Below are 11,794 nucleotides of genomic sequence, written 5' to 3'. Positions count from 1 at the left end.
TGGCCCCCGCTGCTCCTCTCTTCCCCTCCTCCCACTTCCCTCTGCTGCTGCTCCAGCATGTCCAATGTGCTCCCACCTCAGGCCAGTACCGTAGCTGCTGGTCTCAGATATCTGAGAGCTCATGCTCTCGCCTCTTCCCAGTCTTTGCTTAAAGGCCAGCTTCTCAGCGACGCCCAGCTTTAATCCTGTGCTACAGTCCCGTGCCCCTGCTCTGTACTGTCCCCTTTCTCTGCTTAATTTTTCTGCACAGCACTTAGCATATCTTAATACTAGATCACATATACCCACTGTCTGTTTCTCTCTAGAATGTAAGCTCCCCTGGGGGCAGAGATTTTGGTCTATATTGCTCATCTAGAACGTATTTGTAAACACAGTAGTTTAATGGATATATATTTTTTTTTAAATGGAAAGTTTGTACTTTTTTTTTTTAAGATTTATTTATTCAGAAAAAGAGAGGCAGAGACATAGGCAGAGGGAGAAGCAGGCTCCATGCAGGGAGCCTGACGTGGGGACTCGATCCCAAGACTCCAGGATCACACCCCGGACTGCAGGCGGCGCTAAACCGCTGCGCCACTGGGGCTGCCCTTTAATGGATATTTTTGAATGAATGAATGAACATATGAAGGATGAAATGAACAAGATTATGGACCACAAATAAGGTCATTTCATAGATATAATGAGGCGTGTTCCAAAGACTGCTTTGGCTTTAAGAGCAGGTTCCAAACAGGATCTTCAGGTACTAAGATAGGTTCAAACCCAGGCAGGGATGCCACTAACTTAACTTCAAACCTGACTGTGCATCAGAATCACAGATTCTGATTTTAAGATTTTAAAATCACACTCCTGGGCTCCACCCCTGGACTGGAGTTAAAATTTTCAGGGAAAGGGCCTGGGAATCTAAATTTGATTTTTTTTTTTTTTAAGATTTTAAGTAATCTCTCTACCCAACATGGGGCTTGAACTTACAGCCCTGAGATCAAGAATGGCATGTTCCACCAACTGAGCCACCCAGGCACCCCTCTGTATTTTAAATTCCTTCCCTTGCAACCTTGAGATTCTGTTTCCTCTTTGAAAAAGAGTACAAAATTCAAGACCCGGTCTTTGGAGGGACCACGATGTTCCTAGGCCTGAAGGAGGAGGAGAAAAATACCATCCATTACATGCAACCATGGTACCTAGCAAAGGCTGAGTGAGAAATGGCTCTTCTAGGTCACAGAGGAAGACCATCCTTCAAGGGCCATCTGTCCTTTCTTAAATAACGGGTAGGCTAAAACTCACTTATCTCATGAACCTTGAAATATTCCACAAACCTGATACACGAGACAATAGGTAAATAGAAGAGCTTAAAAATTGCGTTTTTAAGCCCCAAGGAGCTGTGGTAAGAAATCACTATAACTTTTTAACTACCTGCCCAATACTACCCTTCTCCCTGTCCTCTTATACAGGAAATACAATGATACAATGTTGGTTCACAGTGCCCAGGCCAGGATATTGAAGAGCCAAAATATAGCATTTTAACTCTTAGAACTGCCTGCCTCCCTGCTCTCTCCACTGTCACATATTATGGTCCTATTAATTTTATTTTCCTTTCACAGAAAAGATCATTTATCTGTAAATCTGTTCTTTCCAAATTAACCATCCCAGGGCAAAAATAATAAACTAAAAGAAGTTTATTGATGTCACAGGGGAGTAAAAAAAGAAGTATCAAGTTAAAAGAATCATCACTTACTCTGTTTGCTATTTTCTCCTTCAGAAATGGTTTTATGATGGCAAAAATGCCTTTAAATATTCGAGGTTCATTCACTACATGGACTGCTTTTATCCGAATGGGGAAGCCGTCCTGTAGGAGAAGGGAAGGAGATGTTAGAACATGTGGGAGGCACTCGCAGGCTGTTTCCACAGTCTGCCTCCCTCCTTTAAATCTTCTTTAGGCCTCCATATCAGTTTGCTCTGATTCTCATGGCCTCCTCCAAGACAGCTCAAGTGAGGGCTAACCTGGAAGACAAGACTCAGAGAGAGGGTCTTTCTTGGGGCAAACAAGTGGAGAGCTGCTCCTCTTGTGGCAAAGGAAAAAAAAAAAAAAAGGTTGGAGCCTGTGTGGATGGATCTAACAAACATTGGACCTTCAGGACTGGTGTTGCCAAACGGTATTTCTCAGGATTGTACTAGGTGTGATGCCCAAATGGTTCCATGGTAGGTAAATAAGTTTGAGAACAGCACGCTGTATATAGTAATACAGATGTCCTTAACCACAGGACTGTCATATGCAAATGTTTACAGTCACATTCTCAAGAAAGGGACATACTATGCCACATCTCCCAGACCTATCTAACCCTGGAGCTTTTTCCCCTCAGATCACCTTAGAAGACTAGAAAACACTGATCCAAACTCACTATCCTAACACTTTAATCTGTGCGGTACTTAGCAGGTAGTAAAAGAAGAGTGGAAGCAAAGGAAAGCCAGAGTATTAGCTCCACATTTCTGATAATGACCAAATGTGATGCTGATGTTTAAATAATCAACCTGGCACCCAGTGCGGGCTCACACACTTTGTGGGATTCACAGGGGAAACTTTTCTTTGGTGCCCTACAGCTCGCAAGGGACAGTACCTGTGGGCTGGTCAGAGGGAACAGGGAGCTGAAACTGTTAGAGACCTGAGACTCAGGCCACGCTACCCCTGCAAGGGCTGTGTCCCCAGCCACCAAAAAGGAAAAGGGATTCATGCTCACTTCAGCAGCACATATACTAAAAAGGAAAAATAAATTTTGCCTTGTAGGATTGAATGAGTTATGACGACTATAAAAGCACTTTGCAAACTGTTGAACATTGTGCACATACGGAACTTTCTGGTTCCCTGCACTTGTGTCTTTTTTTTTTTTTTTTTTTTTTTGGTGGGCAGCAAAGCAAGGTTTACTGAGCAATAGCAAAGTGATAGTACAAAGCTCCTGAAGAGGGAGGGGACCCAAGAGGGTTGCCCCCCACTATGTTCTAAAACACAGAACATGGGGTACCTGGGTGGCTGACTCAATTAAGCATCTGACTCTTGATTTCAGCTCAGATCATTATCTCAGGGTTGTAAGATTGAGCCCTGCCTCAGGCTCCACACTGGAGGTGGAGTCTACCTCAGATTCTCTCCCCCTCTGTCCCACCCCCATGCACATATGTACACTCTCTTTCTCTCTAAAAATAATAATAAATACATAACACACGAGATACGAAAGCACCTGTCCAAAATAGTCCGACAGGATCCCCATTCTGAGGTCCCAGAGGGCAGGATCTATCTAACACATCAGAAACACAAATTCTCAGTTTCATTTGTTAGAATTGTTCCCCTGTCTTCTGGAGAAGTAAACAACAAAAATGAGCAGAAAGTATTTCTCTGGTTGTTTGAGCTCTTGCCCCTAAAGCTGATCTTGTCCAGACTGAAGGGACCTTAGAAACCACTGGAGAACCTGCTGAGAATGAATGGTAAATAGGACATTTGCGTTTCTTCCCATAATGCTGTTGTATCTTTCAGACTGTAGGCATGAGAAGTGAGGTTTGTGTATCATGTGGGACCTGTGGTAAATAGGACCCTGAGAAAAGCCAAAACCACCACGAAACAGGCACACGACAAACAGGGGCCATACCTGAAGGATGCCAATCACCTTTTTGGCTATAAAAGGGCCAAAGTGAGATGCTTTTGATAAGCTCACTCCTTTGTAGTCTGCAAGAATTACAATTCCATTCACCTGGGTTTCTTCAGACTGAATGAGTTTTTCTAATGTCAAGTATATGGCTCGGATGTTTTCGGTAATTGGATAGTTGCTCGGTATCCATCTGTCTGAGGTCATAAGAAATGGACAGAATGTTACAGAGATGAATACAAAACAAGTAATCACAGGCTAAGATTTATCTCCTTGCTCGAACTCTTATTTAAAAAATGGAAAGAAAGCTACTCTATTGGCATGGCTCTATTTAGGTTAGTAAATGGGACACCTTAGCAGCAGCTGATGTTAATTCTAAATGCAGCAGCACATTTGGAAATGGGAATGCAAGTGAGTGCTGGAGTTAAAAGCCTGAGCTCTGAAGTCAGACACACACGGAAGGAGGGTGTGTGTGTGTTGAATCTTACTAGCTGTGTGAGTTACCTCCTCACTCGGAGCCCACATCTCCTCAGAAGAAGAATATGCCAGTAATACCTTAATGGACATCTAATTACATCAGATTTTCATACCACCGCCCTGAGCCACCTCTTCCCACGTTAGCCTTCCCACTTTGGGTACCACTGACCTGCCTCCTGGCTGCAGAGATGGGCGTGGTCAGTGGGAGTCGACATCATCCTGGCTACTGTGTGATCCAAGCCAGATCAAACAGAGCCAAGGGGACTCAATTCTTCGACCATGGCCCTTTGGAGAGAAGAGATCCCTCTCCCCTCTTGTAGTGGTGAGGCTAGGAGCCTGAGACTCTGGGGCCCCAAGCGACAAGAGCTGGCCTGAAAATGAAGCATGTGTCAAGGAAAGCAGGGATGGAGATGGCTTTCCAGTCTGTGCTTTGTGCTATATCCCCTTTCCGGGCCAGACGTTCTCTTAGTATTGCCCATATGTTTAAAGGAGTCCTTCCTTTCTCTGGGAAGAAGATGGAAATGACAACTTTTGACTATTAACCGCTGTTCTCAAGAAAATTCCACCAATCTGTGTGTCCTTTTCTTAGGATGATAAAATTCCACATGACTGCCGCCACCAAGGGGATATGTAATATGTGCAAAATTCCTATGAAAAATAATCTTTGTCCAAAAGCTGTGCCAGCTTGCTACTGAATGTTGCTGCCAACCAAACCTGCTTCTACATAACCGGATGTCTTCCTTTTCAATAACATATGTCCCAAAAGAGGCAAAGCTAATACCCAGTTGAGAACAAAACCATCTCAGTACGCCTCCTCCTAAGTTGCATTGGTAGGGAGGGGTCTAGCTGCTCCAGACACATGGGGGAAAGACTTCATCTCACAAGCAAAAGGCTGAAACTGTGCAAGCAAAGGTTTGAAACCACACAGGCAAAGAGGTGAAACCAGGGTGCTAGTCTGTTTTGTAGATCCTTATGAGTCCAGTACAGAGAAGTAGCAGAAAAAAAACCTGCTGATTGGTTCCTAGGTCTCCTGGTGCCCTAAAATCTCCACCACATTGCCTGTTTTAAAATAACCCTAATTTTGGAAAGTGCCTAAAACAGCAGGTAAAGCACTTAGTTAACATTGTGCCTGGTACACAGTAAAGGTTCAGGAGGATGGTTTAGTCTCCAAAAAGGGTTTGGCAATTGACCAAAGCACATGGCGACGCGGACCTTAAAGGCAGAGAGAAAAGTGCAGGGAGGTGTCCACTGCCTGACAGACATCCCTTCAAGAGGAGTATGTGAGCAAAGGAGGGCTGCCAGCGGGCACTCTCCTGCTCCTGGCTTAGTTGGGAAGAACACTGCGATCTTACTTTCAAATTTTGTCTTTGCTCTGGCCTGACAGAGATTTTTAAGGCCGTGGGGGTTGGAGTCTAGTGGACAACACTCTTGAGTTTATAGCATATTTGGTGCCCCTAATTAAAAGCAATGCCAAGGAAATGTAAGATGTCCTCATTACCAACAGTAAGTGCTGAGTTGGAAAAGTGAATCTAAAGTGAATCAGGGGGATCCCTGGGTGGCGCAGCGGTTTGGCGCCTGCCTTTGGCCCAGGGCGCGATCCTGGAGACCCGGGATCGAATCCCACATCGGGCTCCCGGTGCATGGAGCCTGCTTCTCCCTCTGCCTGTGTCTCTGCCTCTCTCTCTCTCACTGTGTGCCTATCATAAATAAATTAAAAAAATAAAAAAATAAAGTGAATCAGTGGCTTAACAAAGTAGAGGAAAGGAGGGAGAGGAGGAAGAGACACACAGTGAATTGTCACCTTTCTGGTCATCTGCCCAGCCGCGCGCCCCCCCCCCCCCAGATGCCTGCCTCACCTCCTCGCAAAGGAGGCATGGGGCAAGCCTGCTTGTACCCTCTGACCAGGGCAGGAATTTGCACGGAGGAACTTGGCTGGGTAGCCCAGGAAGCCTGCACACTAAGGGGTACGAGATCTTGACAGGTGCAAAGTGGTGGCAAAAGCCAGTCTCCAGGAAAAAGAGCAAGGAAGATATATACAGGACAGCAGAAACGTGTGGCCTAGGGAGACACGTAGACAGAAGCAGAGACAGGGAGAATGGCTGGCTTAGTTCCTGATGGGGGGGGCAAAGTGGATTCTGGTTTTGGGGCCCGGGAGCCCCAGGAAAGCTGCTACACTTTGAGCTCACTGCTTCTGGGGGATGCTCCTGTTTCTTTAACTCCTCCCTTTTCTCCTAGGCCAGGTTGAGTAGCTTTTTGTCATTTGTAACCAGAAGAGCTTTGACTCCAACAGGGAGGGGGCCGATAGGGAAAGGCAAGGGAGAGACGGGGTGCCAGGCACACGCATCCCACACACAGGTGGGCACGCAGGCAGGTACCTACGGCCTGGCCAGGGCAATACCTGGGCGGATGCACAGGATGTGGCAGCCTCGGGGGTCAGTGTGGGGCAGCACAGTGAGGAATCCGGAAGCGAGGACATCCTTTAAGGCCGAGGGCTTCAGGTTGTTGAAGACTTCGGGCCAGCTTCTCCTGCAGCTGTGGTAGTTGACCAGCAGCTGTAGGGCCCGGTCGTAATCGAACTTGCGGGCGCGGAGGAAGCGCAGGAGGAAGGCATCATCCAGAGAGGTGCTCAGGGTCGGGCACTCCTTCCGCACCATGTCACGGAGGGCCTGCACATCTCGGAGCCTCCATTCCGGCTTCTCCTGCAGCTCTTCCCTGGCTTTGGTGACCAGCTCCTCTGTCAGCGAGCACACGTAGCCGGGAGGCTCGGGCGGGGGCGGCAGCTCATTTTCCGAGAGTGAGGCCGCAGAGGGGCTGGTTCGCAGAGAGTCACTTTCTTCTGACATTAGCTACCAGGATCCCTGCCAACACACAAACCCCGAGCCAAGTGAACGAAGCCCGGCACTGCTCCTCTGAAGGGCAGCATGATGTGGAGGGGTGAGGGTGGTGGGCAGGCGCACTTTTGTCAGAGCGGCGGTTCTCAGCTGGGGGAATGAAGTGGATCTGGACCACAGGCCCAGGTCCAACCCCCGACCGAATGAAGTGAAAATCCCCACCAAGGCACCCAGGCAACTGCAGTGGGACACACACACTCCTCAGGCAACGCTGTGGCCTTCTCTACAGAGATAGGCTGCTCGACCTACTTGTAATTAAAGAAAGGTGAGCTAAAACAACTCTGAAAGTCATATTGGCAAAAATACAAAATGGGTGCTGATGTGCTTTCTGTTGGACAGAGAATAAACTGGCATAGCCTCATCGGAGGGCAGTTTGTCGCTATCAAAATTTAAAACCACACACCCCGTGGCTCAGCATCTCATTTCAAGGGCATATACTTGTACATGTGCACAAAATATACACACAAGGACAATTACTTCAAGTATTGGTTATGATGGGAAAAGACAGGGAAAAGACTTTAACTGCATACCAGCTGGAGACTGGTTAAATGATATTATCCTAACAATGGGATACTAGGGGAAGATTTTTATGAACTGACACACTAAGGAAAAGAAAGCAAGTTGCAGGACAGTGGGCACAGAATAACCTTATTTATATTCTTAAAATCTATACCTATATATTGAGCGCACCTAAAATTTCTGGAAGGAAATATAAGAAAATCGTTACCAGTGGTTCCCTCTAGGGAAGAGTACTGGATAACTGGACATTTAAGTAGGGTAAAAAAAGTAGTACCTTTTTTTAAAAACTATACCTTTTGTTTTTTTTACCATATACATATATGACTTATGATGGCCGTGAAACAAGGCTGATTGACGCTCACATGGGAATGGAGCATAACTGACAGGATGGCCCCAGCTGCCATCCCTCTGGATCCACCATCCAGTGGATGTCACCCTTTCCCCAGTCAATGACTGAGTGAAATGTGGGCCTCCACTAACAGGCAACTTTGCCTCGAGGTTCAGCCTGAACCTGCCATGGAACTGCCCTACCGTCCACGACTCCCTGCCCAAACCTCCTTCCCTGGAGAGCTGAGCTCCTATTGGAGTCTGAAGGCTCTCCCTGACTTCTGCAGCTTCCCCTCCTTTTATGCTTCACAGGTGCTGCCTCCAATTCATTCCTTGCATGTCTAATCTCATCCTAGTGTCTGTTTCTTGGAAGAGCAGAACACATTTATTGAATAAAAAAACAAAACCAAAAACAGCTGCTTTAGTTATTCCAGGAGTAAGGCAGTAGCAGCTGTCCAGTCCCAAAGCCCAAGCTCCTGTCCACAGACTACCACTGGTCCCTGACTCTGAGCTCAAGGAGAGCAGGGACCATCTTAGGGGTCTCTGCATGTAGCTGGTGACCAGGTCACTCCCCCAAAACCGTTGTCTTGCCACTCCGTTCCTTGCATTCTAACCTCCAGCCCCACCCAGCTGCTTTCAGTTCCTCCCAAAGCTGTGTTTTCTTGTCTTGTTCACATCCTGTTTCCTCTAGCAAGCTTGTTCTTCACCTGACCAATACTGATTCATCCAAAAGTCCCAATGCCACTTCATGCATTCAACAAACATGGAGGACTTACTATGTACCAGGTCCTCTTCCAGGCACTAAAGATATACATCAGTGAACAACAACAACAAAATTGTGCCTGTGTTGAACTTAGATTCGTGGGAGAGCCAGACTATAAGCAAGAAAAAAAACTATAATCTACCAGATGAAAGTGCTAGGGGGAGAAATAAAGCAGGGTAGAGGGTTTGGAGGTACCTGGGAATAGGGATTGAAATTTTAAATAGGGTGGTCAGGGATGATTTGTTCACCCAAATGACATTTGAGGAAAGATGAAGATGAGGGAGTAAGGCCATGCAGATATCTGGGAGAACAAGGGCAAAGCCAGAGGCAAGAACACACCTGCCAGTAAGGAGGCCAGTGTGCGGCTACAGCCAAATGAACAAGGTGGAGAATATTAGCAGATGAGTTGATAGAGATACCGGGAGCCCCATTGATACAGGGCTTTGTAGGCCAGTAAGAACTCTTTTATTGAGTTTGGTGGGAGCCATCTGAGAAGAGTGACACGATCTGATTTCTATTTTACAGGATTGCTCGTCTGTCTTGCAAACGGATTGTAAGGGGTTAAGGACAGAAGTAGAGACTATTCAGAGGGTGCTGCAGTAAGCCAGGTAAGAGACGATGGTGCTTGACGCAGGACGCCTTCTCCAACTCCAGGCCAGGGGTAGGAGCCTCCCCACCAGGAGCTCCTTGGCAGAGCACGCTCCCTCTGTTCTGATGGTCTGTAGGCAATCTGCCGGCAGCATCTTTATCTGTCTCGTTCGTCGCCTTAGACCCAGTGCCTAACAACGTGTCAGACGGGTAGACTGCACTCCATGAATATTTGCTGAATGAGCTGGATCTGCCTGGCGGAGGAATGCTAAGCGAGGCATGAAACCGCGATCACGGCTCACGGGACCCACCCTGGGCTGTTTCCACGGGAGGCACCGACAGATGCCTGTAATCCCAATCCAGTGCTTACCTGGGAAACAGACTGTAGTGTCCATTGGCTATAGGCCTAGCCTGGCACATGACGGTGCTCTGTGAATATTAGCGGACGATGGGAGGTTAAGAGACGGGCCGGAGGGTACACACCTAGGGCGGCACCGCGTGGATGTGCGTGGCCCCACACTGGGCTTCACCCTCCGCCTGGGGCCTCCTGTGTAATCTCCAGGGCCTCGGCAGCGTCAAGCCCAGGGCAGGACAGTCTGGAGCGTCAGGTGATGGGTGGGCGTAGGGACGGTGCAAACACCGTTTGTTACGGTGAAGCCTGGAACCTCCCCCGCCTGGAGCCCCTCACGTCGCGGGCACCGCCCTCCTCCCCGCCCCGCCTCGCGGAGGCCAGGAAGCCGGCCCCCCGGAGCCCCGAGCCCCCGCGTCCCGCCGACCACCTTCTGAGGCCCCCCACTTCCGGCTGTCACCCCTTCCCCAGCGTCCCCATTTCCTGGGGTCTCTCTCCTTGAGTCCTCCAACTTCCGGTGATCCCTCCCTCTCGGGGGTCCCTCTCCCCGACCCCCCTGACACAGGGGCGGCCTCGCGGGCACTCACCGGCCCGGCTACACGGGGCGGAGCGCGGGTCTAGCGGCAGTGGGAGCCTCGTCCGGCAGCGCGCACAGAGCCGACCCGCACTCCCGGCCCGGCCGGCCCGGCCCCTCGCGCCGGAAGTGACGTGCGCGGGGCGTGGGAAGGCGCGGCGCCGCCCGCGAGTGCGCACGCGCAGCTTCCCGCCGCAGTGCCGGCCCTCGGGCCCCACCTAGCGGCCGGGCCTGCGCGCTGGCGGGGTCGGGCCTGCGGAGAGGGGAGGCTTCGGGGGGGTACAGAGGCGGGAAATGAGACCCGGAGGAAGAAGGCAAGGAACTGCGGCTTCAGGACATCCCACCGCGCGCCCGCGGCTTTACACCCACTGCCTCACTCGGTCTTGTTTATGGAGCCCCCCTATGTCGTGGAAGGGAAATTGGCAAGCAGTGAAGTAGAAGGGGCTTCCAACCTGGACTTCGGGATTAGCACGCGGGGAGATGCCCATCCAGCGGACCTCCGTCTGCCTCCAGCTCAGTGGCCGCAGGCCTCAGGGTCCTCATATGCAACACGATTCTGGCTTTGAAAATCACCCTCTTGAGTAATGACTTGTGTCCTGCTTTGGGGCTCATAAAGTTCCCTTCCTGCCCCACCCCCACCCCCAGCACCATCAGCCCCACACCTCCCGCCCCAACATACCTATTATTATTACGCAACCATGACTTTGAGACAAAGCCCCTGGGTGGCTCTTTCAAGCAGAGCAAAGACACAAATCTGTAGAGAGAAATTCTGTGGTCTGGGAGGACCGAGAGCCCAAAGGTGCATCCAAGAGATGACTTTAAACAACCCCTTCCTTTCCCAACCCCAGAGGGCAAGAGGAGCTCTGGAGGATGGGAACTGACCCACGCAGGCCATGAGAACATGGCAATTTCTGCTGGATCCCAGATTGTTGGGGAAAGTGGAAGAGCCATGAAGTCGTAAGTTTTGACTCCTGCTCTGGCTCCACCATTTCTAGGATAAAATACGGAGCACTCAGTTAAATCTGAATTTCAAATAAACAACAATTTCTTTTTAAGTGTAAGTATGTCTCCTGCGACATTTGGGATAGACTTATACTAAAAACCAAATCTTTTTTTTTTTTTTTTTTTTTTTATTTATGCAGGACTCATTCCCAGGACCCCAGGATCATGACCTGAGCCAAAGGTAGACACTCAACCACTGAGCCACCCAGGCATCCCCAGAAATTCAAATTTAACTGGACACCCTGTGTTTTGTTTGTTTGAGTCCCCCTCCCCCCCCCAGTCTATCTATGTATTAGTTTCCTATTGCTCCTGTAACAAATTACTACAAATGTAATGACTTGAAACAATACAGATTTATTATCTTACAGTTCTGCAGGTCAGAAGTCTACAATCAAGGTGTTGACAAAGGTGTATTCTCTCTGGGGACTTAAAGAGGGGATTCGTTCCTTTGCCTTTCCAGCTTCTAGAGGCCACTCGCATTCCACAGCTCATAGCTCATTCCTCAAATCACTTCAACCTCTTACTTTTGTTGGCGCATCTACTACTGACTCCGATCTTCCTGTGTCCCTCTTTTATATTAAAAATTTTTTTTCTTGTGGCAAGAGCACTTAACATGAGATCTACCCTCTTAACAAATTTTTAAGTGTGTAATACATTATTGTTGACTACAGATACACC

General features: G+C 48.8%; 1 protein-coding gene and 1 long non-coding RNA gene across 7 annotated transcripts in view; one reads left to right on the top strand and one right to left on the bottom strand.

Moving 5' to 3' along the window:
* TTPAL (alpha tocopherol transfer protein like) overlaps positions 1 to 11,794 on the bottom strand; it is a 38,514-nt gene that overhangs the window by 4,719 nt on the left and 22,001 nt on the right. The window contains exons 1-5 of one of the 6 annotated variants that reach the window (XM_077873283.1): positions 10,128 to 10,280; positions 9,562 to 9,787; positions 6,502 to 6,961; positions 3,630 to 3,823; positions 1,730 to 1,840 (exon numbers count right to left, since the gene is read on the bottom strand). In XM_077873283.1, coding sequence (XP_077729409.1) covers positions 1,730 to 1,840; positions 3,630 to 3,823; positions 6,502 to 6,946 — 750 coding nt within the window. In that variant the 5' untranslated portion in view covers positions 6,947 to 6,961; positions 9,562 to 9,787; positions 10,128 to 10,280. Of the gene's footprint in view, positions 1 to 1,729; positions 1,841 to 3,629; positions 3,824 to 6,501; positions 6,962 to 9,561; positions 9,915 to 10,127; positions 10,281 to 10,566; positions 10,720 to 11,794 lie in introns of those variants that run through there. The other 5 variants (XM_077873284.1, XM_077873287.1, XM_077873285.1 and 2 more) reach the window with 5 other exon arrangements.
* On the top strand, positions 7,899 to 11,723 carry LOC144298399 (uncharacterized). The gene is made up of 3 exons (XR_013365383.1): positions 7,899 to 11,071; positions 11,257 to 11,297; positions 11,485 to 11,723. It is a non-coding gene; the product is annotated as an uncharacterized LOC144298399 (long non-coding RNA).

Source organism: Canis aureus, chromosome 26 (genome assembly GCF_053574225.1).
Source record: "Canis aureus isolate CA01 chromosome 26, VMU_Caureus_v.1.0, whole genome shotgun sequence".
NCBI classification, from domain to species: domain Eukaryota; kingdom Metazoa; phylum Chordata; class Mammalia; order Carnivora; family Canidae; genus Canis; species Canis aureus.
This window is presented reverse-complemented; position numbering and strand designations above follow the sequence as displayed.